The 27,743-nt window shown below is 43.0% G+C and overlaps 1 protein-coding gene across 2 annotated transcripts; it reads right to left on the minus strand.

Annotated features, from left to right (window-relative positions):
- Nucleotides 1-4,222: 4,222 nt before the first annotated feature.
- Nucleotides 4,223-27,743, minus strand: Nrip3 (nuclear receptor interacting protein 3). Of its 2 annotated transcripts, none has more exons than XM_038335434.1 (7): nucleotides 27,518-27,743; nucleotides 12,557-12,697; nucleotides 11,886-11,968; nucleotides 10,230-10,369; nucleotides 8,327-8,379; nucleotides 8,129-8,223; nucleotides 4,223-7,671 (listed from the first exon to the last, which is right to left on the minus strand). In XM_038335434.1, the coding sequence occupies exons 1-7, from the start codon at nucleotides 27,689-27,691 to the stop codon at nucleotides 7,656-7,658; spliced, it is 702 nt and encodes a 233-aa protein (XP_038191362.1). In that variant the 5' UTR covers nucleotides 27,692-27,743; the 3' UTR covers nucleotides 4,223-7,655. The 2 variants fall into 2 exon arrangements, with proteins under 2 accessions (XP_038191362.1, XP_038191354.1); XM_038335426.1 differs by having other exon boundaries at nucleotides 12,557-12,718.

The following is a 27,743-nucleotide window of genomic DNA, read 5'->3' on the forward strand; positions in this document are numbered from 1 at the left end:
CTGCTTTTGATTTCCTGCTTCATGGAAAAGTCTCCTGGATACTATGGGCCTGAAGGCTGAAGATAGATGCCCCAACGGTACAAAAGAACTTTGGGTGACTTTCCAGGCAGCGAGTTGTCTCTGTCATTTCTAGAGTTTTGGAAGTTGCTTATTTCTTGTTTGCTTAGGTAATATTATATCCTTCTGGAATCTTTGATGGAGCTGAAGAATAGATAGATAGCTATAGTTTTTCTTGGTTATGATAAGAGATAAAATATAAATATTGTAACTAATTCTTGCTTGATAACCGTTTTGCTATATGTAATTTTACTATGTTAAAATGAAAGCCTTTCTTTTTTGTTTAAACAGAAAAAGGGGAAATGATGGAGGAGGGTCATCTGTCTATCTGTTGTTTCATTGGTTAATTAATAAAGAAAACTGCTTGGCCTGATAGGTCAGAACATAGGCGGAATAGACAGAACAGGATGCTGGGAAGAAGGCAGTGAGGCAGACGCCTCAGGCAGACGCCATAGCTCTCCTCTCCAAGATGGATGCAGGTTAAGATCTTTCCCGATAAGCCACCACTTCGTGGTGCTACACAGATTATTAGAAATGGGTTAATCAAGATGTGAAAATTAGCCAATAAGAGGCTGGAACTAATGTTCCAGCAGTGTTTAAATGAATACAGTCTCTGTGTAATTTTGGGTGTAAAGCTAGTCATACGGGAGCTGGGCGGGAACGCAGCCTGCTGCTCCTTCTACAAATTGTTTTTCATATATAAAAGTTATTTGTAGCCGGGCGGTGGTGGTGCACACCTTTAATCCCAGCACTCAGGAGGCAGAGGCAGGCGGATCTCTGTGAGTTCAAGGCTAACCTGGTCTACAAGAGGTCGTTCTAGGACAGGCTCCAAAGCTACAGAGAAACCCTGTCTCAAAAAAAAGTTTAGGTTTGTAATTCCTTTAAGATTCCTTATAAGATTACCATTTGATATAAGTAATAAAGTGATTGGCCCTTTCTTTGTAACTGCAAAATGCAGCCTGCCAGTAAAAGACCTGATTAAGAATAGCTTGCTTGCCTACATGTTTATAACAAGTTGCTTGGGTTTGAATAAACATGGTTTCTTGGGATAATTTTTTTTACCTGTAATACATAAAATGTTTAATCATGCAAGGAATATGGAAAATTTGCTGTTTTTTACGGTTTGTTTTGTGTTCATTGTAATTATTTGCTTGAAAAACAGAATGTAACCACATTGTAATTTTTATATTGCCTGAAAGATTTTGCTGGGGTATATAAGCTGTAAGGGAAAGAATAAAGATAGAATTAGAGTTACAATGGGTTAGAAGGAAAACATCAAGAATGAGAGAAGGAAATCACCAGGAAAATAAAAAATAGAGAATGCAAAACAAGAATAAAGATCTGAAGGAAACCATTGAGAGAGTGTGAGTGCCTTTTCCTCTAACACCCTCAGATAGGAAAGTCTAGTGCACATAGTTGATCACATGTCCTTGTGGTATGAATGTGCCTCCTTTGGGTATATGCCTAAGAGTGGCATTGCTGGGTCTTGAAGTATATTGAATTCCAGTTTTCTGAGAACTCTCCATACTGATTTCCAAAGCAGCTGTACAAGTTTGTGCTTCCATTGTTCATAATAGCCAGAACCTGGAAACAATCTAGATGCCCCTCAACTGGAGGAGATAAAGAAAATGTGGTACATTTACACAATGGAGTACTACTCAGTGATAAAAAAAACAAAAACATATTGAAATTTGCAGGCAAATGGACTGAAGTGGAAAAAAAAAAACATCCTGAGTGAGGTAACCCAGAACCAGAAAAACAAATATAGTATGTACTCACTCATAAGTGAATATTAGGCATAAAACAAAGGATGACCAACCTACAGTCTAAATCACTAGAGAGGCGAGGTAACAAAGAGGGCCCTAACAGAGACAGACATGGATCTGCTAGGAAGAGGAAATAGACATGATCTCCTAAAACCTTCATCCAATAACTGATAGAAGCAGATGCAGAGTGGTTGGTTGTGTAATTAATCACTGGACAGAGCTCCGGGAGTCCTGGCGAAGAGAAGGATAAAATGAGCAAGAGGGTCAAGACCATGACAGGGAAGCCCACAGAGCAAGCTGACTCTGGGCAACTAGAAAACCTGCGTAAGACTGATCTAGGCGCCCCCCAAAGGTGACAGTGGGTGGCTTGCGGTTGGTGGGGGCACTGGCAGTATGACCAGGAGCAATTCTAATGAATGATCTGGCTTTTTGGAGCCCATTTCCTATGAAAAGTTGCTCAGCCTAGACATGAAAGGAAGGGCCTCGGTCCTGCCTCAATGTGGTGATGTGACAGAATTAGTTCACTCCCCAGGGGAAGTCTTGTCCTCTCTGAGGAGCAGGTGGGGGATGGGGTGAGGGGAAGGTGGGGGAGCTGGAGGGGGAACTGGGATTAGCATGTAAAAAAGAATAAAATTAAAATAAAAAGTCTAGTACACCCTGACACCATGGATTCAAGCCCTGTGCTGTCTGAAGGCTGGCCCCCCAGACAGCAGGAAGTTTGTCCTTCTTATTTAGTCCCCTGAAGTGTGAGGTTTTTCTGCACTCTGAAAAAGGGGTTAAGAGTGCCTTACCACACGTTATCACTGACTAGTGCCCATCATAGTCCCAGTAATCATGGGGCCAGAATATCATTTCTGTTCCTGTAGCTGCTGGTGCCACTATGGCTGCTAAATTCTTGGGTTCCTAAAATAACAAAGCAGCTGTAAGTGCTGCAGAGGCGGGCAGTGCCCAGAACCACTGACTGAGCCATCTCTCCAGTTCCCCAGCCTCTGTGATCTTGAAATCAGAGCAGCTGTGACTACCTGCTCCCAACCTTTCCAATAAGACCTTACCTTAAAGTCTAGCCAGACTCCTGTCCCCTCCCTGCTGCCAGAGGCACAAACCCTGTCCCAGATGATGTGGTTTGGGAGGCAGAGTGCTTGGAGAACATAGGTGGTGGAAGGTTGACCTGGGTTGGAACGACAAGTGACGGCTTTGGGGAATTTCAATTAGAGCCACCCCAAGTCATCCATGCTTCTCTGAGTCCCCACCATGAGCTCACGGTTCGCCAGCTGCTGGACTTGAGTTTCTTTGTGCTGCTGATGTCCTCTGGGGGTAAAGAGGTATTTCTGAGACCATCCTAAGAAAAGTTGCACATCATTAATTTTTATCCATGTAGTAGCGCAAGACTTATAATGAAAAGTAGCAGGGTCTGTCTGCTCGAGCCCTCTACACTTTCTCATCTCCAAAACTCTTTATATTGCCATCTCTGAGGTTTAGCTCTGTATTTCTAAACAGCATAGTTTCTGTTGCTGTTGGTGGTGCTGGGAGTTGGGCTGAACCTAGCTAGGGTCTTGTTCATATTAGTGCAGGGCTCTACCAACCCTCTTTTAGAGATGAGGGCTAATAGTTTGGGATGGTCTGGACTCGCCCTGTAGCCCAGATTTCAAATGTACCTTAAATTTGAAGTCCTGCCTCAGCCTCTCCTGAGTAGCTGGGATTACAGGCCAGTACTTTTATGACTATTGTTTTTGCCATCCATTGTTAAAGAGCCTGCTCTGGTAAACTTTGGACGTTTTTCACAATTAGGATAAAAAGCAGAAGCAATCTTTTGAGGTGGAGTGGCAGTGCCTCCTGAGCAGCAGGGCATAGTTCTAGACTGTGAGAGTCACAGCCACAGTTGAAACACACTGCTTGCTGGGCTTCTTCACCATATGTTTAAGTATGAAAGATACATACAAAATAAATAAATGTAAACTAAAAATGAAAAAGATACGTATCTCTAAAAGGTAAGTTTCTACCATGGGCAAAATATTTTTTTGGAATACCAACTAATGACACAATTATATAGTAAGATTAATTCGGCCCTTTCCCTGCCCAAACCTCTCTCATTTGTTATCCAAATAAACACTTCCTTTTCTAGAAGTAACTGTTCTCTCATACACTGCTAGTTGGTTCAACATAAAAGATTGTTCTTACACATGAAGGCTTGGTGACTACCCAGGACTTTATTTTGGATATTCTCACTTAACACTGTGAGTTACTTGTTTCTACTTGTTTCATAGACACAAAGCCAGGTTCAGTGAGATTCTCTAGTCTGTCCAGAAGGCCCGAAAGCAGAAAACCAATGCAGTCAGGCTGTGCCCTGGCTCCTCCACCTCCCAGTTTGGGACCCTGGCACAGACACCGTTAGACAAGCACACAGAAGGAAAGATTCCAGTTTATTGATACATCAGTGTCACAAATAAGCCAGTACAGTCAGAAACGCTGAGCAGATAGAGTGCTAATGCAGAGAGGCCTGGCAACAGAAGGAGGGAGGAATCCAGCTCATCTCCTCCACGTCCCCAGCCTGAAAAGGTATTTCTACTACACAGAGCAAGGGTAGCTGGGTAATCCAATCTATAGTGCTCTGAGCTAAGGAAACACAAACTCATACTAGTGGACTGTGTGCAGAGCCAGGAAAAGGAAAGTCAAAATATCCTTTCCTTAGACATTCCTAGACATAGAAATATCAAAGGTAATTTTTTTCAACTTCCTGGATGTGCTATCTATTAAGGAATGAGACAGGCAGCTCTCTGTGAGTTTGAGGCCAGCCTGGTCTACAGAACAACTTCCAGGACAGCCAGGGATGTCTACTACTTCCCTGGGACTCAGAACTGATGTAGCAGACACTTTCTTACACCCTTAGGAACACTAAATTCCTGACTAGGAAAAACTCATTTACTTCTTACTTTGCTAGCTCCCAAAAGCAGAGCCAGTATCCCCTGTGAACACTGGGGAGACAGAAGCTGTAAGAGAATTTGGCAGCATTTTAAAAGTGTTAATGACAGGAGGCAGTTGCAGATGTATTTATGAGAGTTCAAGGCCAGCTTCCTCTGTATGTTGAGTTCCAGGTCAGCCAAGGCTACATAATGAGATCCTGTCTCAAAAAACAAAACAAGTATTAATGAATATCAAAATTTCTTGTACTTATCTCAAAGCATTTTAGGCGTCTATTATGCCTGGGAATTAAAAATAACCTGGTTAAAGAATTCAGGCTATTTGAACAAGCTGAATGAACTGGACATCAAGTCCAGTTCATCCCAGTTGTTTCTATTTCCAAATTAAAAAAAAACATCACTGACTGATTTTTGAGACCAAAAGGAACACTAACAATCATCTATTGATCCTCATGACATACACCACTGAATACAAAAGGGCCAGCATCAATTGCATCTTTCAGGAGCCTGAGAATTCCTGGCCTCACTTGGTCCTCAGGAAATCCAAATAAGGAGACACTAGAAGGAGTCTGCAGTATGCTTCCCTTGCAGCCTAGAGTCAAAGCTTGAAGTGGAACTCTCAAATAGGGAAATAAGGGGTGATACTTTCCTGCTCTGTCCTGCAAGAAGCAGACTGGTGTGATTCTGTGATAAACAGAAGAGCAGGGAGGCCTCAGTGGGAAACGCACAGTCTTCCCACATATGGGAAGCCGCTCATAGGCAGGCTGACGGCTGGAACGCTAGACAAGATTCAAAGTTTGAGAACTGCTATGAGCCAAGGATAGACTTGGGAAAATCTTGAACTCATAGTTGGGTAGTTTTCTGACTTAGCCAAATACTTCTATAACTGAACTGCACAGGGGACATTCCATTAAAGGTACCTCTATGCCTGAGACAACACACTAGCAAAAACAAAATAACAACAACTACCCTGTGATGTCCCCAAACCACTGAGATGGGTCAGGAAATACTTGGCAGTTATAAAGCTTGTTCTGTTTTGTTTGTCTTTTGAGACCGTGTATTCCTGACTGGCCTGGAACTCACTTTGTAGACCAGACTGGTCTCATACTTGGGGATCTGCCTGCCTCTGCCTCAGCTTCCTGAGTGCTGGGATTAAAGGCGTGTACCACACCCAGCTCTTAATGGTTCTTAACATTGCCAGCTGCTGTTCCTTCCTTGTACTGAGGGGTTTCCCAATCGTCAATTCCCTACCTGGAGGTTTCAATCCCAGGAACGTTTCCCAGGTAGGCTTTCCCACTGAGTGTACTCATTCTCTTTGCCCCTACTCTGGTCCTACTTTGGCTTTTGTTTTCCTTTTTACCTCTCTTTCCAGCTACTTGAATCACTGTGACATGTAACAAGACAGACAGAAAGTCTGACTGGTTCTTAGGGTAATCAGTATCTGATGGTGACCATTAGATTATTAGTGGTATGTCTGGAGCTAATAACCCTTCCAATCTGTAGTTTCTTTCTCTCGTGTCCAGTTCACTGTGAGAGACTTGTCTCATTTTTGCAGCCTGTTTTTATCCCCTCACTCTCATTTTTTTCCTGTGGTGTAGAGCTGTGCACCTGTGCACGCTCACAGGCCAGAGGGACATGTTGGGTATCCACTATTCCTCTGTCACTCCCCACTTTGTTCCTTTGAGGCAGGGTCTCTTCCTGCCTTTCTTTCTCTCTTTCTCTCCCTCTCTTAGACCGGCAGCTACAAAGTCCCAGCAGTTATCCTGTCTTCAGCCCTTCAGTTCTGGGGTCACAGGCATGTGTAGGACTAGGTCCAGCTTTTGTTTGGGTACCGGGATCCAAACGGCAGTCTTCATGCTTGCGCAGCCAACACTCTCTACCTCTGGTGCTGGCGACTGAACCCAGGACCTTGTGCACATCAGACAAGCACTCCAACACCAGCCCAAATCCAGGACCTGTGCACATCAGACAAGCACTCCAACACCAGCCCAAATCCAGGACCTGTGCACATCAGACAAGCACTCCAACACCAGCCCACACCCAGGACCTGTGCACATCAGACAAGCACTCCAACACTAGCCCACACCCAAGACCTGTGCACATCAGACAAGCACTCCAACACCAGCCCACACCCAAGACCTGTGCACATCAGACAAGCACTCCAATGCTAGCCCACATCCAGGACCTGTGCACATCAGACAAGCACTCCATCGCTAGCCTACATCCAGGACCCCTCCTTTTTTTGCACTCTGACCTTGCTGCCTTCCTCTTAAGGCTTGGGGAAAATGAAGCAGCACAAAGCCTTGGTGTATATGTCAGGCTGATTCTGGCTGTCTTCTGCCACTGACTTAATATGTAAGTGTAGAAGATATGCTTGCCTGTCTCTGTATTCAAATGAAATGTCTGGACTATATAGATGATCTCTCTGAGACATCTTTCAGATCAGGTCACACTGGAAAAATCAATCACTTCATTAGAAGAGATTCTAACTTCAAGACATGTTTCTATATCTCTTTGAAATAGCTAAAAAGAGGTTCCTATTTACTATATGTTTTACTATTTAAAGAAAGCATTATCTGTGGAGAAATAGAACCTGGCAGCCCCTACACTGGACTAATAAAAGCAAACCCTTGTAATAAGCAGAGAAATAGGCCACAAATGAGACCTGGCAGTGTCCAAAAAGGTCTATAAATTAAATATTCAAAGAGGTAAAAAAACAACGGGTGTTTAGCCAGACAAGATCTCTAAGCACAGACTACAGTCTAGAAAGGTCTGAGTGGGAAGAAGCCCTGCAGGATGTACTGGAGGGAAGGACTTGGTCCATAGCAAGTTGCTACTGCATTTAATTCAAACCCAATTTTCTCAGTCTGTCAACCTGGTGTGTGTGCACATGCAGACACGCTCCGGGCTGCAATTATGCTTCTGAAGTGCTGAAATGAGAAAGAAACAAAGAATTGATAACAAATTCAAAGAAGTTAATCTGAAGGCAAATAAACTGGCTTAAGAACTTCTTGTGCATACACCTATAATCCCAGCACTTAGGGACTGAGGCAGGAGGCTTATGAACTCAAACCCAGCATGGGGTGCATACTAAAACCCTATCTCAGTGCCTCCACTTCCACCGCACACCCCATTCCATGCCTGGAGTACATACTGAAATTTTGTTTCGTGCACACGCGCGCGCGCACACACACACACACCTTAAAAAGCTGTTCATTTCTGCCTCTATTCGGTGTGCTATCATTTTTTATTATAGCATGTAGTCTACAGAGTTCTGTGGGACAGTGAGCTCTGCTCTGGGGAAGGACAGACTGAAAACTAAAGATGAGCTATAACCCACACTGAGTCCCCCAACTCATGACAGAGGGATTCAACTTCAGTACTCACTTGTCTTCACTCAAAGAAACTGTCTCCACGAAAGGGATTTCTTCTTTGTCTGTCTTCCCAACGATCAGCCGATGCTTATCCAAATTTATGATACACTAGAACAAAGGAAGATCCCTCACTGGTCACTTGTCAGTGACACTTCTCTCAGGTCCCTGCCTCTGAGAGGAAGCATCAAAGGGAAAGCAGAGTCGGGCCTACCTTCAGGGATCTAAGAGTCTGAAGACCAAGCGACAAGTTTTTTTCATTATCATCTATTAAAAACAAAACAGTAAGATTCAGACATTTCCATGTTGGCTTAGATGTCAGCCTAATCACTGTTAGGTTCATTTGTCCCATCCATCCATCCACCCACCCAACAAACCAGCCAGCTAAGTAGCCAATACACATCTGTTGAAAATCTATTATTGAGTAATTTCTCAGATCAATATAGTTAAAAGAAGGTAAAAGCCAAAATTAAAATCAGAGTCTTTTTTACTCTAGAGGACAGAGGCCTTCAGCAAAAAATAGGCAGGTAGTCTATCTTAGAACATATGAGAAGCACAGAGGGAGAGTGGGTATTTATGGCAGAGAAATAAAAAGATTGTGCCGTCACCAATAACAAGTTCATAAAAAGTGCCCTTGAGGGAGGGAGCTGGAGATGGCTCAGTGGTTAAGAGCACTGGCTAACCTTCCAAAGAACCCAGGTTCAATTCCCAGCACCCACATGGCAGCTCACACCTATCTGTAACTGTAGTTCCAGGGATTCTGACACCCTCACAAAGGCATACATGTATCACTGAGCATAAAATAAAAATAATAATTTTTTAAAAAGTACCATTGGAGGCATTAAAATATCTGGCTTTGGGCAGGTAAAACTGCTCAGTGGGCAAGGTGTTTTCTGCCAAGTCTGAAGATCTCATTCAATCCTTGAATCCACATAGTGAAGGGAAAGACCTGACCTCTGACCTCCATCCAAGTGTCATGTCACATGAGCATATCCCCCTCCCCAAACAAGTAAATAAGTAAATGTAGAAAAAGTCTGTTTCCTTGTGGCCTGTGTGCACAATGGAATTTTTCTTATCCCTAAAGAAGAATGAAGCTATGTCATTTGTAGGAAAATGGATGCAACTGGAGATAATCAAGGAAGTAAATTCAGTCAGTCCCAGAGACAAATACTTCATGTGTTCTCTCACTTGTTTGTCTTAGATTTCAGATGGACACATAAAGTCATAATAAACAAATAACATAAAATAGTGGAGAATCTGCCTAGGGAAACAATGGGGTCTAACTGGAAGAGGAGAGTGAGGAAGGGAAACGGGGTATGTTCAAAGTATATTTATATACTTGCATAAAAATAGCCTTATATTGTCAAGTATAATTTTTATTATTAAAAATTTAATTACATGTATTTATTAGGGGAACACCTGGTGCAGAGGATCACACATGGAAGTCAAGGGACAATTTGCAAAACTCAGATTTCTCCTTCCACCATGTAGTTCTAGGCATCAAATGCAGGCTGTCAGGCTTGATGACAAGCATCTTAATCCACTGAACAATTCCACCAGCTCCATTCTATTTTTAAAGATTTATTTATTTGGTGTTTATACATATGTATATATACCATGTGTGTGTACAGGAGCCTGAGGAGGTCAGAAGGAAGTGTCAGCTCTCGTGGAGCTGGAGTCACAAGTGGCTGAGAGCCATCCTGTATGGGTGCTGGGAACCCAACCTGAGTTTCTGCAGGGGCAGGAGACACTCTAAGCCACTGAGCCATCTCTCCAGCCCCCAGTAAATACATATTTAAAAATTAAAAAAAAATGTGCTGGGTTGAGCATGGTGATACATGCCTTTGATTGTAGCACTCATAAGGAGGGACAGGAGAACCTGTGAGTTCAAGGCCAGCCTGGTTTGTATTGTGAGCTCCAGGATAGACAGGACTATAGAGATAGACCCTATCTCAAAAACACACAGAAAATGTGCTGGGTATGGTGGCGCTTCAATTACAGCACTTGGAAGGCTAAAATTAGCACAAAGGTACACAGCGCAAGGAAACAGGAAGCTTGAATTTTTGAAGAAGTCAGGAAGGTTCATGTCCACAGGTCTAGTCCCCAGTGTAACTCACCAACCACAGCTGCTGGGCAATCCAGACGGAGAGAGCCCACTGTAATCAGCAGGTGCTCAATCTGGCCTACTACTTTGAGATGCCGTGGTAGAGAAAGTTTTTCTCCTTCATGCTTGTGAGATTTGACATGGTCCTTTAGTCTGAAACACAGAGAGATATCATAATCTCCTCAGCAAAGGCTTCTGATTCACTGTCGGGGCTCTCTTGGCACTTCCTGGGCTAGCCAGCTTGTGTTTGCTTCAGCCCTTCTTCCTAAACATGCCAGAGAAATACAAAAGAAACCACAAGACTTGTTTCCTATTTTTAAGAAGCTTACATCACTACCTGCATTTGTGAAGAGAGGAGCTGACACATTCAGAGAATTCTGCTTGTATCCTAACCTCCCCATATGTGTGTGAGATAGTTTAATTAGTGTGTCTTTTACCCATCTGTAGATAACAGATATCAGAGGACAAATTAATACTAATTTAGAAAAAGCTTCGTTCAAGGCCCCATTTCCCCCTCCTTTCTATTTCAGTCTATCCCTATCAGATTGTCTTAGGCTATAAGGCTAATGGGGCAGACATTTATTTGGTAAGTGCATTGATACTGGTATCATCAGAGAATATTATGGAGAAAATTCTCACTAATTTGACTTGGCTTTGCGGGGAAGGAACGAAAAGAATGGAACCAAGGGCTCATACAATTACATAAGCTGATTGGACTAGCTAGCACCCAAGCTATTATGGTTGGTGGATAAATGCTTAATTATGGACCTCTGTGCCAATACTTCTGCTCCCCTCCATTTCCTCTCTTTTGGTGTTTCAGCCCATCCAAAAGAGAACTAATTGCAGTTTTACAGACGGCTATTAGTTCCTCTAGAATCACAGCAGCCTGCTGCCTAATTGTGCACCAGGACCTTATTAGTCTTTCTGGAACCATCATATTGTACACACCTCATCTCTCTACCACATTAAAAAATAAGATTCTTCCCACTTGAGTCCCGGAATCTTCTTTACCCCAACGCTATATAGTAATCTGCAAAATTCACAGAGCCAACTCCAGGGAGTCACAGCAGTGATGGGGACTAAGAACAAGGCGGATGTAGAAGATATGTAATCCAATCATTAAGAATCCAAATGAAGCCCTGGGTAAGCCCACTTGAGAATATTCATGTCTTGGATGAAATTCAAAATAGGCCACTTGGTCTGTCTCAATAACTGTTTAATTGCAGAGATTTGGTCTGAGGAATGATTAACTATCTACAGGGAAATATGGAAAACAATACTAGGTTGATTCTGCTCATTTTAGGCCAGATACCCCCCAGGGGCCATATGGTATTTTAGAAGAAAGAGTAGGAAGAAGGAAAGAAGTAGCGGGAAAGGTTGAATGAAATGGCGGTAAGACAGAATGGCTTTCTCTGCCCAGGAGAGGGAGAACCCTGGGCTTTCTCTCTCACACCCACAGTCTAAAGTCTGCTCAAGATGTAGAAAGCAGGAGTTTGCAGAAGGCCCAAGGTGTCCTGGATCTCTTCCGCTGTCTGACAACCGCCTAGATTAAAAAACTTTGCATGTATCTCTGTACTTCTGTGGATTATATTCAAGCGTCTAACCTTAAACCAGAGTCAAACAAGGAATATAATTACATCTGACGTGCACCAGCACAGTGGCTGCTTACCCCAATCTGTCCACACAGGCCGAAGAAATGAGATTATACTGACAGCCGGTGTCAACCAACGCTTTCATGTCCTTTCCTGCACACTGTGGGAAGGAAATATGCTCCTTAATAGGATCCAGAGAATCAAAGAGGAGAGAAGCAAAGAGCAAGAAGCAGCAAATGTCAAATGGAAGGCATGGTCTGAGAGCCACCTTCCAACTGATCAGTCAGTGCTATCCCATTTTCTCTTGCTGCTAACTCTGTCTTTGGATGTTTTTCCTGCTAACTAAGGCTGATCCAATACCCATAAGGAACTTTTGGGGTTTCATTCTATATACTAAATATTACATACACAATCTTTTTAAAATAATTATTCTGGGGGTCAAATAGAGGGTCTTGAGTATGCTAGATGAGTTTTCTACCTCTGAACTACACCCCAGCTCTTTAAAAAGATCACACATCCTTTTGTAAATCTGAAAAACAGCTTTGGTACCTCTTTTCATTCAAATATGCACATATATAAAGTATTATATACATTTCTAATATATAGAACTTTAAAACACATTTATTAATTCTATGCTAAGACCCACTATCTATAAAGTTTTGAGGAGAGGACCTTCTGTTGGAATTATAAAGGGCCCCCAAATCCTATTTTCTAGAAACTTCTATAAAAGCTGTTCCCTGAACATTACCTGGCAGGACACTAAAATCATGTCATCATCTTCACACTTCTTTAGCCCTTCAGACTTTGACTGATTGAATTTGTTGGTCTTGGAGGCCCAAGGGACACGACTGCTCCGGAGCTTGGACAGGTTGGTTTCCATGAGGCGCCTCTGCAGAATGTTATGAGGTTGCTTGAGGGACAGAAAGCAGAGGCTTCTTACTGCCAGGCCAGTCGCTCCTCTCCCAACACCCCCATCTCTACCCTGGCTCCACAGACGTGATGAGGAAGCTCACATAACAGCTCCAGCTTTGCCTCATATCCTTCCCTCAGGTGAGGATGTCACTGGTATTGTCACGGCAGGTACTATAAACTAGCATGTAATAGACTCTGGAGTGTGCTTCTTAAGTTTTTTCTCAACCTGATACAAGCTCAGGTTATCTGAGAAGATGACCCCATCAGGTTGGCCATAGGAAAGCTCGTGGTACATTTTCTTGACTGACAATTGATGTGGAAGGGCCCAGTCCACTTCCCCTAGGAAGGTGATCCTGGGGTCTACGAGAAAGCAGGCTGAACAAGCCATGAGGAGCAAGCCATAAGAGCAAGCCTTTAAACAGAATTCACTCATGGCCTGTGCTTCCGTTTGTATCTCCAGGAGGTGTGGCATTGTGGGAGGAAGTATATCACTGGGGCAGGCTCTGAGGTTTTCAGAGCCCTGTGATAAACCCATGGTGTCCTCTCTGCTTCCTGTTTGTGGCTGAAGATGTGAGTTTTCAGCTCGCAGCTTTCAGCTGCAATCACCAAGCCTGCCTATCACCACGCTTCCCCACTGTGATGGTGATGGACTCCAGTCCTCTGGAACCCTAAGTTCAAATAAACCCTTCCTTTAGTAAACTGCCTTGGTCATGGGGTTCTATCACAGCAATAGAGAAGTAGCTAATACATGGATGTAGGGACCAACTATGGCTTAAGAGAACTGAAGAGCCCTGGCGATGTGGACTTCTGCCTTCCTCCCTATACAAGGGCAAGTCAGGACAAAGAAGCTTCTTTATTCTAGAATAAGTGATCTCCGTATTTTCCTGAACAACTCTAAGCCAGTGCCTTATAGAAAGGGCAGCTCATTGGCATGGGCACTCAGAAGCTCTGCTCACTGCTATGTTAGATGTCCCCCCATTTAGTCTTACTTTTCATATCTGTTTTGCAGGTGCCTTGTGGGCCTGGCTCTTCTGAAGGTGGAGTTACGAGCTGATATACATTTTGGAACCAGGCAAACTCCACAGGAACCATCCTGACAACCTGCAGCCTTGAATACTTGGCCTCCCATGTTATTCATTTATCCACTTTTCTCCTCTCCTCCTCCTCCTTCCTGTCTTCTGTCCCTCTACCTTCTCTTTCCACAGTTGGAGGATTTAACCTAGAGTATGCTATATTTGCATACCAGTCAAACACTCTACCACTAAGTTTAGTGAACAAAAAAGCAGAAACAGACACTGACCAAGAAGAGAACTTAACAGCCTCTATGTGTGTGTCAGGAGCGAATGCTAGGAAACAGATGACAGGTCTGCACTTCAGTAGAACTTGGTAGAGTTTCTAGATAGCGGTCCTCTATTCCTGTTCAAAGTGGCCTCCAGTCCACTTAGAACACTACTTCTTTTCTCTTTATAGTAGATTAAGTCATTTGACCTGAGAAATTTTCTATACACATGTATCTTGTGCCCATTTTACAATAATGTTTCAAAACTCTCAAAGGACAGCACTTAATCCAGATTCTAACCAAGCACATTCCTCCTCTGATTCAAAGAGTAAGAAGTTTTTCTTAGAAGTCTAGATCCCAGAAGGTCCTAGGGAAGGGGACAGCAGAGGGGAAGGCTTTATAATAAGCTACCTTGCAGAATTCAAAACAAAGGAGTCAGAGCTGTGACTCACTATATCTCTAGTGAGGAGAAGAAGTAGATTTCCAAAATACCCGATTCTTGGCAAAGCAAGTTATAAATTAGTATCCTTGAGGAAAGGAGAGGTCGAAGCACTGACGAAGGAAATGCTTGTTTCCTAGCTTGATAAGGGTGGCTGGAGAAAGTGCTAACTCCATCAGATTTTGTGATGCAATACTGAGAGAACACTTTGCTGCTCAAGAGAAAGAAATGCCTCATTTTTTTTTCTCTTTCGATAGTAAGATGGATCCTAGCTGAAGCCATAGTAAAGCAAGGTGGTGATTTCTCCAAATCCCACTTAGCGGGACTGTCCCAGACAATCTGAAGCCATCCTAAAGCAGGGTGGTGATTTCTCCAAGCCCCACTTAGCAGGACCGACCCAGACAATCTGAATTTGCAGATGCGGCTTTCAGGGCCACTTGATCAAGCCTGCTCACTCCACACTGCCATGCACACACAGCTGAGAAGTCTAACCACGGCCACTCTGAACTCACTCCGGGTGTCTCGTTCTTCCGCATTTCTTCCCCTTCTCCTGGAGCCTTCCTCTGTAAGCTAAGGAGCACACTTGACATTCCTAGACCCTGGGAAAAAACATCTCCACAAAACTCAAAAACATATAGTGGATACTGTCTTGGAACTCACTATGTAAATCTAGCTGGCCTCAAATTCAGAGATCTGCCTGCCTTTGCCTGCCAAGTGCCGGGGGTTAAAGGCATGCACCACCAATTCCTGATCTATCAGGTTTTTTTAAAAAGTAAAATATAATATGGGTCATAAATCTGGTTTCAGTTCTTAATCTAATAGAAAAAATTCAATACAATGAAATAATAAAAATAAGAGAGCAAGACGTAAGAAATATATATGATAAATTTCTACAGCAGATTTGTAGAAGCCAACTAACCCACATTCAACTCAGACACATCATTTTATTATGTCTACATATATTTTTACAATTTATTTATTTTTATTTCATGTGCATTTCTGTTTTGCTTGCATGTATGTCTGTGTGAAGTTGTCAGATTCCCTCAAACTGGAATTACAGGCAGTTATGAGCTGCCATACGAGTACTGGGAATTGAATCTGGGTCCTCTCAAAGAGCAGCCAGTGCTCTTAACCACTGAGCCATCTCTCCAGCTCCATGTCTACATATTTTTAAACTTTATTTCTTTGTTCATTTTTATGTGTTTGGGTGTTTTGCCTGCATGTATATATGTGAACCATGTGCATACCTGGTACCCTCAGAGGCTAGCAAAGGACATCAAATCCTCTGAAACTAGAGTGACAGATGGTTGTGAACCACCATGTAGGTGCTGAAAATATTCAACCCGGTCTTCTGCAAGGACAGTCCGTTCACTTAAGCATTCAGTTGCCCCTCCAACCCCAGGCCTAGACATTTTAGGAAGCTACAAAAAAGAAAGAAAAAAAAAGAAAAGAAAAGCCAAAATCCCACAAGAACAAACAAAAAAACAGTAAGAGAAAAAGAAAACAATAACTAGCTTAGACTAAGAAAATCTGAGTGCCACACACTATCTTACTTCACAGAGCACAGGAGCAGCAGGGGCTGACAGAGGCTTAGATCCTCCTTCCCTCCATCTTGGGCAGTTAACTTTCCCATGGCAGAGCCATGTGACTGAGTTCTAGAGGACAGAATGGGAGTAGATATGCAGGCCTTTAGGACTGGCCCATAAAAAGGCCCTGAACATATCTCTTCATGTGTTTTTTTGTTTGTTTGTTTGTTTTTTGAATTCTGAATGGCTAGCAGAGTTGCCTGCCATGGCAACCTTTTCAGAGGCCCCTGTCAACATGGGTCTCTGGAACTATGTGCAAAGTTACCTTGCTAAAGTCACTCGCAGAATCTATCTCAGGACCCTCTGCAGATATCAAAATGCATAGATACTTGTCTCTTATATAAGCTCATGACATTATTTGCATATGACCTGGTCATATCCTCCCCTATATTTTAACTATCTCTAGAATGCTTACAATACATAATACAATGTAAATTGTTGTTATACTATATTGTTTAGAGAATAATGGCCAAGAAAAAAGTCAGTCATGTTGGTACAGAAGCAGGCTTTTTTTTTTTTTCTTTTTAAAACAGGGTCTCACTAAGTAACTCTGACTGGCCTTGAATTCACAGAGATCTGCCTGCCTCAGGCTGAGATTAAAGATATGCACTACCACTTGCAGCTCACAGGTTTTGTTTTTTAAAAATATTTATTTTATTTTTAAATAATAATTTAATTTTAATTGTGTTTGTGTATATACACATGTGCATGTGTACACATGTACACACATGAGGACAGGAAAAGGTGTCAAATTCCCTGAAGCTGAAGTTATTAGGCAGTTGTGAGCTGGTCAAGATGGGTACGGGGAACCTAACTTGAGCCTTCTGGAGAGCAAGTGCTCTCAACTGCTGAGCCATTTCTCTAGCCTCTATAAACAGTTGTTTTGTCTGTTATTTTTTTATGTACAGTTGGGTGAATCTGTGGATACAGAACCCACAAATATCAAAGGCCACTTATACTGATACTTAAGAGAATTACATTTTAGCTATTACATGAATAATGTGTCTAGCTGCAAAAGCAGTTTTCTCAATCAACCCAAAAACCCCGGCAAAGCTGAGAAGCTAGAGGTATTGTAACTTCTACCATCTGAGGAAAAGTTTGCTTATTGAGACAAACAGCAGCCAGACCAAAATGTAGCATGAATTCTAATTTTAAAATGGTGTACTGAACTGAACAGAGAATTCTCAACAAAAGAATTTTAAATAGCCAAAAGACACTTAAGGACATGTTCAACATCCTTAGCTATCAGGGAAATGCAAATCAAAACAACTTTGAGATACCATCTTACACCTCTCAGATTGGCTAAAATCAAAAACACTAATGATAGCCTTTGCTGGAGAGGATGTTGAGAAAAGGGAACACTCATCCATTGCTGGTGGGAATGCAAACTTGTGCAACCAGTTTGGAAATCAGTGTGGCGGTTTCTCAGAAAATTGGGAGTCAGCCTACCTCAGGATCCAGCAATACCACTCTTGGGATTATAGCCAAAAGATGTTCAATCATACTACAAAAGTATTTGTTCAACTATGTTCATAGCAGCATTATTTGTAATAGTCAGAACCTGGAAACAACCTAGATGCCCCTCAACAGAAGAATGGATAAAGAAAGTGTGACAGAACACATTGGCACAGGAGACCACTTCCTAAATATAACCCCAGCAGCACAGACACTGAGAGAAACAATTAATAAATGGGACCTCCTCAAACTGAAAAGCTTCTGTAAAGCAAAGGACACAGTCAACAAGACAAAATGACAGCCTACAGAATGGGAAAAGATCTTCACTAACCCCACATCAGACAAAGAACTCAAGAAATTGGTCACCAAAAGAACACATAATCCAATAAAAAAAATGGAGTACAGACCTAAACAGAGAACTCTCAACAGAGGAATCTAAAATGGCTGAAAGGCACTTAAGGAAATATTCAACATCCTTAGTCATCAGAGAAATGCAAATCAAAACAACTCTGAGATTCCATCTTACACCTGAAAGAATGGCCAAGATCAAAAACACTGATGATAACTTATGCTGGAGAGGATGTGGGGGGAACTTCTGCCTTGCTGGTGGGAATGCAAGCTGGTACATTGTCAGTGTGGCGATTTCTCAGAAAATTAGGAAACAACCTTCCTCAAGACCCAGCAATACCACTTTTGAGTATATATCCAAAGGATGCTCAATCATGCCACAAGGATATGTGCTCAACTATGTTCATAGCAGCTTTGTTTGTCATAGCCAGAACCCAGAAACAACCTAAATGCCCCTCGACTGAAGGATGGATAAGTACTACACAGCAGAAAAAAATAACAACAGCTTGAATTTTGCAGGAAAATGGATGGAGCTAGAAAACATTTTGAGTGATGTAACCCAGACACAGAAAGACAATTATCACATGTACTCACTCATAGGTGGTTTTTAAAGATAAAGCAAAGAAAACCAGCCTACAAACCACAATCCCAGAGAATTTAACAACAATGAGGACACTAAGAGAGACTGACATGGATATAATCTACATGGGGAGTAGAAAAAGACAAGATTACCTGAGTAAACTGGGAGCATGGGGACCTTGGGGAAGGACTGAAGGGGGGAGGGGAAAGGCAGAGAGGGGAGCAGAGAAAAATGTAGAGCTCAATAAAAATCAATAAAAAAAGAAAGTATGACACTTCTACACATTAGAGTACTGCTCAGCAGTAAAAAAGAATGACATCTTAAATTTTGCATGCAAATGAATGGAATTAGAAAACACTATCCTGAGTGAGATAACCCAGACCCAAAAATATGAATATGGTATGTACTCACTCATTAGTGGATACTAGCCATAACAAAGTACATTGAGCCTATAGTTCATGATCCTAGAGAAGCTAAGTAATAAGGTGAACCCAAAGAAAAACATATATAGATCTACCTGGAAATTGGAAGCAGACAAGATCACCTGCCAAAATTTGGGAGCATGGAGATGGGGAATAGAAGGAAGGGAAGAAAGGGAAGAAGAGGCAAGAAGGGGAGGACTGGGGAGAGCTTGAGGGAATGGAATAGTTGAGATGGAAGAAGGACAGATATGAGAGCAAGGAAAGAGATATCTTGATTGAGGGATCCATTTTGGAGTTAGCAAGAAACCTGGCTCTAGAAAAATTCCCAGGAACCCACAAGGATGACCACAGCAAAGACACTAAGTAATAGAGGAGGGTGCCTGAACTGGCCTTGCCTTGTAGTCAGACTGGTAATTATCTTAAATATCACCAGAGAACCTTCATCCAACAACAGATGGAAACAGAGGCAGAGACCCACATCGGAACACCGGACTGAGCTCCCAAGGTCTAGTTGAGGAGCGGAGGGAGGGAGAGTATGAGCAAGGAAGTCAAGACCATGAGGGGTTCACCCACTGAGACAGTGTGCCTGAATTAATGGGAGCTCACCAACTCCAACTGGACTGGGAGTGAACGAGCATGGGATCAAACTAGTCCCTCTGAATGTGGTTGACAGTTGGGGCAGACTGAGGGGCTAATGACAATGGCACCGGGATTTGTCTCTACTGCATGTACTGGCTTTTTGGGATCCTATTCCCTTTGGATGTATACCTTGCTCAACCTAGATGTAGTAGGGAGGGCTTTGGACTTTCCACAGGGTGGGGTGTATTGCTCTCTCTTAGGATTGGAGGGGGTGGAGTGGGAGGGTGTATGGAGGGAGTGGGAGGGGAATGGGAGGAGGGGAGTAAGTGGGAATTTGGATTGGTATTTTTTTAAGTAATAAAATAAAATAATAATAAACAAATTTTATTTTTTTTTTATTTTTTTTTTTTTTTGGTTTTTTCGAGACAGGGTTTCTCTGTAGCTTTGGAGCCTGTCCTGGAACTAGCTCTTGTAGACCAGGCTGGTCTCGAACTCACAAAGATCCGCCTGCCTCTGCCTCCCGAGTGCTGGGATTAAAGGCGTGCGCCACCACCGCCCGGCTAATAAACAAATTTTAATGAACTTATAATAATGTATAGTTTTAGAGCATTTTACACTGAAAATTAAGTAAAGAAAAAACAAGAGAATTTTGGAAAAATACATAATAAGGAAAAATCATAGTACATTTGTCTCAACTCTGAACAATATGAACAAAAGTCATAAAATAAGAGTAAATACTGGTTTGTTCCAAAATAATAATTCATCAGAAAATTAATATAATAGGAGAGAGGATATGGTGGGAAGGTATAAGAGAATGAAAATTTTACTGATTCAAAAAAGGTTTGTTTTCTTTTTCAAGACAAGGTTTCTCTGTGTAGCCCTGACTGTCCTGAAACTCCTCTGTGGACCAGGCTGGCCTCGAATTCAGAGATCCGCCTGCCTCTGACTCTTGAGTGCTGGGATTAAAAGCATGCACCACACTGCCCACCTGTCTAAAACATTTTAAAGTTTACTGCATGTGTGTGCCCATGTGTTGCACCATGTATAATGGGGCCAGGGACAAACTTCAGGAGTGTGTTCTCTCCTTCCACTATCTGGATTCCAAGGAGAGAACTCAGGTCATCAGATCAATTGGAAGTGCTTTTACCTGCTGAACCACATTGCTGGTCCATATTAATCCATTTTTAACAAAACCAATTTAGTAGTATGTGCTAGTAAAATAAAAAAAATCTGGAAGTTGAGCATGGTGGTACATGCCTATGATCCCAGAAAGTCAGGAGGCTGGGGAAGAAGGAGCACACGTTTATGGTCAGCCTAGATAATATAATGAGACTTTTTCTAAAGAAAAAAGTTAGCACATCATCGTTTATTTAGAAATATGAATGACAGGTGGAGGAGCTGGCTGTCCATGAGAGCAGGAGGGCTGTCCCTGCCTCTCACCAGCCACAGCACTCGGGAGAGTGGCCCTTGCACCCAGCCTGGGCAACACAGTGGAGTTGGCCCTGATGGTGTAGGTGTGGGAGAGCCTACCCTGAAGGCAGGAAGGCAGGAAAACTGTTCCGCCCTTCGCTGCCGCTGGGGGCAGAAGCTCATCCTGGTGGTAAGGACAGGGAGAACTGGCAGGCTGACCAACCCTGCAGCTGCCCAGGCCCAGAACCGGGGTTATGACTTGGCCCACCCCAACATCCACCCCGTCTATGATCTGCTAGAGCACATGAAGGGGCCTGACCTGGAAACCCAAAGCTGCAGGATCTCCACAGCACAGGGCAACAACAGGATATACAAAAAGAGTCCCAGTAAAGGCCCAGCATTGATAGTGTAGTAGAAACCAGAGGCTTGGAAACAGACCAATGACTCTTTACAATGAACACTTGCAAGTAAAAATATATGGGCAAAGGGGTTGAAAATGAAGAAGAAATATGGTGATCCCATATCATAGGAAATAGTGAAGCCACGGGAAAGCCCATCTTACAGAGGTTTAAGTGGAGTGTTATTTTTCTAAAACAATACACCTGAAGGTGGACACTGTGTAGATTAACTCAGCAGGTTAACAATTTTGGTTCTCTTGCGCATGTCTGCACACTCACAGCAAGGTGCCCTAGCCCCAGGCATTACGTCCACATTCAAAGGAAGAGAGGAGGGGATGGAAACCGTACTGATACCATCCATCCCTTTTGTCAGGACAGCAAGTATTTTTTTAGAAGTTCCCTTAGCAGTTTTCCCCCTATATCTTATTGATGAAATTCAACAGCCATCCTCACTGCATGAAACCTTGGAACAGAATTTAGCTTTTCTAATCTCTATAGAAAGTCAAATAGAAAAGGACTGAAAACGGAAACCAATTCGATAACTATAGCATCTGCTCAAGCATGCAAAAACTATGTGTTTATATGCATATACGACACACTGTAATTTTTCAAGATTTATTTAATTGTTAAGTATATGTAATTGTGTATCATGCATTTGTGTGTGTGTGTGTGTTTGTGTGTGTGTGCATGTATCTGTGTCTGTTTCTTGATTGCAACACAAGGTCAAGGGCCTCAAGTTCTTACTACCTTGCCTTACCTGCCATGAGCTAAAATAAATCATTATTTCCTAAAGTTCCCTTAGTCAGGCATTTTGTCACAGTAACAAGAAAAATAACCGATATACCTGCTTACTATCTTTTCCCTCACAGATGTCCTAATGTGTCAGGGCAGGGAGTGCATGCACATGAGCGTAAGTGCCCTTGGAGAACAGAAGCTAGCACTGGCCCCCCTGGATCTGGAGTGGCAGGCGGTTGTAACCACTCCATGGAGGTACTGCTAAACAAACTGAGGTCTGCTGGACCAGCACTGTGTGTCCATAACCCTGGGCCTTCCCCCAACCCACACTTGGAGCTATCATCTGCAGACACTTGAGTTTATTACACAAACATATATCCATTTAACTACTTAATTACTAATGGATTTCTTGCATATTTTTGTCACCAGAAATTCCGCAGTAAACTCATTGTTTTCTTGAACATCTCTTCCAACTAGCTTCTAAAGCCATCGGTCTGTTTATTCTTAGCCTTGTCTACTGGTTCCTTTGCTTCTGCTCCTTTTTAAAACACCCATGTTCTTCAGGGCTCTATATTTGGCCTTTTTCTTACTCTATGCATTTGCTTGGGCAATTTTATCTGTTTTCATTGCATAAATTACTACCTTTTTAAGGACTCTATCTCAAGCTCTTGGGTTTCAGGCCCAGAGCCAAATGTACCCCCTACTTGGACATTCCACAAGCACTTCAGACTGGACTTGTCCTACCCATATTTACCAAAAGGTTTTTTTTTTCTTTATCCCCTATCCTGGTGAATGAAATATATTACTCTGTATTTCTACTGCTAAATCTAAGCATCTGTAACCCTAAAACATTACCTTCATGATCTCTTCCCTAATAACAGTCCCCTTGCCGGCTGGGTTAAACAAAAATTCTCAATTTAGCCGTCAAGATCTACCAACTACAGCCATCCTCCCTCCCCATCTCATCTATTTAATTACCCCTGCGGGAGGGCTTTCTACTTTTAGCAAATTGCCACTTGTCGCATATTACCTGCGGCAAACCACTAATCTAAGTCTTGATTTCTTTTTCTTTTCTTTTTTTTGAAGATTTATTTATTTTTATTTTATGTGCATTGGTGTTTTACCTGCCTGTATGTCTGTGTGAGGATGTTGGATTCCCTGAAACTGGAGGTACAGTTGTGAACTGCCATGTGGGTGCTGGGAATTGAACCCTGGGTCCTCTGGAAGAGCAACCAGTGCTTTTAACTGCTTACCCATCTATCCAGCCCCAGATTCTGCTTTAACAGTAACAGAGGAAATCTGAGCTCCCCATTTGGTCAGTTACTTCTTCCTGCCAACCTTAGCAGAAGACACCACCATCTGCTTGGATGAGTTTTATTTGACTAAGTTTTGAGATGGGTCTCACTATGTTGTCCAGTCTAGTCTTAAGTAGCTTGGAACTACAGGCAGTATACCCAACTCATACACATTCTTTTTTTTCTATTATATATTATGTGTATGGGTATTGTGCCTGCATGAATATGCAGCCAGAAATGTCAAAAGAAGGGAGGAGTTGGATCCCCTGAAAATGGAATTACAGAAGGTTATGAGCCAACATGTGGGTGCTGGGAACTGAACCCCAGTCAGTCACAAATATTCTCAAGCACCGAGTCGTCTCTCTGGCATCACACACATTCTCATTCCTTTCCTATTCTCCCCTTCCAAGTGCTGCTGCTCCTCCTCTAACCCACATCCTTTTCTCTTCTTTACCAACTCCAATCTAACCAAGCTACCATCTTTCCTACCCATAATGCAACAGCCTAACTTGTCATTCTGATTTTTATGTTTCAATTCATCCTGTATGCAGTGAGCATAGTAATTTTTTAATACATGTCAGAGGTTGGGGGTGTAGTTAGTGGTAGGATCCTCATCTAACATGTACAAGGCTAGCCAATCCCCAACGTGGCAGAAACAGATCTAGCCTTCCTTGTTTGTTGCTCTAGCCACACTGGCCCCTCTCAATTCTCAATTATGTGAAGCATCCTGATGGCCAGACTTTGCACCTGCTGTATCTTTTGTCCAGAAATTCTTTCCTGACACATTTTACTGCCTCATTTCCTTTTATATCTCCATAAAAGTAATTTTAAATAGTACTTTATTTATTGACAATCACATACATGTATACAATGTCTCTTGACCATATCCACCCTTGTTCCTCCCCCACTCTCTCCATCCCATCACAGTCCCCTCCAGAGGCTGGTATTATACTGGCATTTAACTCCTTTTCTATGGCTACAAAGTTCTCTAGTCCTAGACCTGTGGAGTTACAGGCTGAGCTACTCTACCTGACAGAAACCTGTTCTCCTCAGGTACTTAACAGTCAGTGTCCTGCACTGGGTTATACTATCCTTCCCCTGGCTTTAACCCTAGTTAGTTTGGCTAAAGTTTTTGGCTCTATGCAAACTCAAACATAGGAAGGAGAGAAAATTTCTTCCTCTGCTACTAGACAAGGAATGATATAGCCAGACAGGTCAGTAATAACAACATATGAGAAACACAGCATATCATTACATGACGTAACTACTTTCAAAAAATAAAGTCTTTAGTACAAGAACTTTTATTAGCATGATAGCCAAAACAAGAAAAATTACAATAGGCAAAACTCAAAATATAAGGATGCTTTTATCTAGCTCTGTCAGTTTTCTGTTTTGTTTTTGTGTGTTTGGTTGGTTTGGTTTGGCTTTTACAGACAGGGACTCTCGTTTTAGCTCTAGCTGTGCTGGAACTCACTCTGTAGACCGGGCTGCCCTTGCACTCACGAGATCCACCTGCCTCTGCCTTCCAAGTACTGGGATTAAAGGTGTGCGCCACCAATGCCTGGCTCTATCAGCTTTTTTTAAAAAGTCAAATATAATATGTCTCATAAATCTGGTTTTAGTTAATTAAATACAAAAATCCCAATACAATGAAATGATAAAAATAAGTGAGCCAGACACAAGAAATATGATTAATTTCCATAGTAGACTTTGTAGCAGCCAACTCCACACACAAAACAATTGGGTAAAGGCACTATCGTGGGGCCAAGAGAGCATGACCATCTTTGATTACCTTACAGGTGCCATCTGCCAAACCAAAAATGTTAATATCAAACCATAAGCATTTCAGAAACAGCATAGTACAAGATAGATAATTCAGAAAAGTTAGCACCATAATTCAAACACGGATACCTGTATGATAAAAAATAATCCACGGTCTTAACATTGTTCAAGCCTCAGAGTCAATAAAAGCTAAATTTGTATCCTCCTCTCAAGCCCCCTTTTTGTTCCTTCCTATCGGGGTTGTTTGGTAGCTACTTCGAATAAAAACTGCAGCTAATTCTAATGCCCTCATGGAAAGAAGTGGAGTCAGCATGATCTACCTTGTCTGTAAAGTGAGTTGATGAGAATGTGTTTCTGAGATCATGCTGAGGCTGTTTGTCAGGAGGCTGCTCCACCCCAGCACAGGTGGCTCTCCGGCCCTTCTTCAGTCAGCCTTGGTTTCTGGGATGTGTTCTGGTCCCTCCCTTCCAATAACTTTCACATTAAAGGTGTGAGAACAGTGAGAGAAGGAAATTATGAAAATGGGGTACAGAAAGCGTGAAATGTGGTTCAGGGTTTCACAGTCAACTGCTGGGCGCTATACCCATGGCTTTCCTCAGAAAGCCACCTCTTTGTAGCCATCAGCTAGGCTCTATGCTGTCCACTCCTCGTGCCTTAGCTGTGACAGAGGGAGTCAGAACAGCCTTACATAGTTCCAAGTAGTATAAGGAATGTTAGGAAGAAGGATGCTGTGGTTATTCTCGTTAGGGAATGCCTTAGCACCCGTCTCCCAGAGAAGCCAAACATCCATGCCTTAAATCCAGCACCTTACAAGCCCACATTTTAACTCTTCTCATAATACCCCCCACCTTACTGAATAAGATTACTTTGTTGTGAAGGAGAGAAGATTTGGACTGAGTTTGCCAAATGAATACTGGATGCTTCAAAGTGAAAGAAGGCAAGAGAGAGTTACCTCTTTGGTAGGGTACGTCTTAATCCCTCAGCACTCTGGGTTAGCACGACTAGATCAACTATACCCAGGCTCAAGCCGAAAAGCAGCTTTTAAAAAACAGAGTAAGAAACCCTGTCTCGAAAAATAAAAAAAAATAAAAAAATAAAACAGAGTAAGATAACTGGAGTGGCTCTGTCCCTTCGTGAGAGCATCTAACGAAGGGGACATCTTTAGTAGTGATGAATCATTAGAATGATTTTAAAAAAGCAGAAGCACTAGCTTCCACTGCCATACTGGGACCAGAAATAGCAATTTCAGTGAACCAAGGCTAACAACCACATTCAAAATTAAGTATTTCAGACGCTCAAAATATAAAAATACTAGAAAGATTATCTAGAGCATTTATTTCTGTTGCAAAGACATTTAATTAATGTTTCATAAATTTCTCCTTGGATAATAAGGAAACTATAGATACAAGAAAACAATCAAAGCTGGCAGTGGTGATGCATGCCTACAATCTCATCAATCATGCAACTGAGGCAGGAGATTCCAGAATTAAAGGCCAACTTGGACTGTGTATCGAGGGCCAAGTCAGCCTAGGTTACATAGCAAGACCCTGATATCTCATTTAAAAAAAATCAAAGTACAAACTCCAGATAAAACTACAAAATTAGATATAAATTTGTGAGAAAGGGATGAGAATTAAATATAGGTCAGATCCCTCAGTCATTTACCCTTATTCAATAGATGGAGGGCGATATGGTTTTGGATTCTGACCCACGTCCTGGACTTCTACTTAATACCAAGAATAATACGACCGGAAATAAAAAGCCTACACCAACCCCAGCTCCAACTGTGTACACGAATTAGTTGATCTGTGAGACGGAGCAGTCAGGGCTTCCTCCCTCTGCTCACTCTTTAGAGGGAAGACTGAAGAGGAGAAATCAGAGGGATGAGACGTTTAGGTTCTGGAAATATTCAAGCTCGACTCCCTTTCCACCCCGCCCGCCCCACCCCACCTCCACTCAGGGTACAAAATCAAAGATAGATTAAGGTCAAAACTCAGACTTGGGGCGGCAGGGAGGTGGGCGCAGTAGAAACAACCAAAGTCATCCAGATTCAGAAACTGTCACTAAACCTCGCTTTCCACTGTTCCCCAGTCACCCACTGCGAGTCACCTCTGTCTGGGACACAGGACTAGCCACGCAGCCTGCGAGGAGGCAGTGGGAGCTGAGACTTGGCTGCGAGGCTCCAGCCCCGGGAGCCAAATTCAAGATTCCGAATAAGCGGGAGGAAAAGAGATCGGAGGGCAATGGGGCAGGGCAGGGTCTCTTTCTTCCTTGTACTGGGGAGAAGAAAGCCGGGCTCCCGGGAGGAGGCTGCGCTGAGGGAGAACAGGCGAGGTCCCCAGGGGTGTGAGATAGGGAGGGTCCCTTCCGAGCACCCGCCGGGGAGAGGGCAGCGATAGGCCTGGCCGGTGACTCAGTGAAAGCGGCAGCGAGGGCCTGGGCGAGGCCCGGAGGCCGGAGGCAGGCGTGGCCGGGGGTGGGGAGCTCACCGTGTCCTTGGACGAGCCCAGCTTTTTGAGGCCGTCCAGGGGCAGCAGGTCGGCGGAGTCCTTGTGGATGAACTGCACCGCCTGCTTCATCCGGCGCTGTTGCCGCAGGGACGCCGCTTCCCGCATGTCGGTCTCCTTGCGGCCGCCCTCGGTGAGGAGTCCTGAGTAAAACATCGCTGAGGCGCCCGGCGGCCGGGTCTCCCCGCCCCGAGCACCCTCAGCCTCG

The sequence above is a fragment of the Arvicola amphibius genome, chromosome 1, assembly GCF_903992535.2.
Source record: "Arvicola amphibius chromosome 1, mArvAmp1.2, whole genome shotgun sequence".
NCBI classification, from domain to species: Eukaryota; Metazoa; Chordata; class Mammalia; order Rodentia; family Cricetidae; genus Arvicola; species Arvicola amphibius.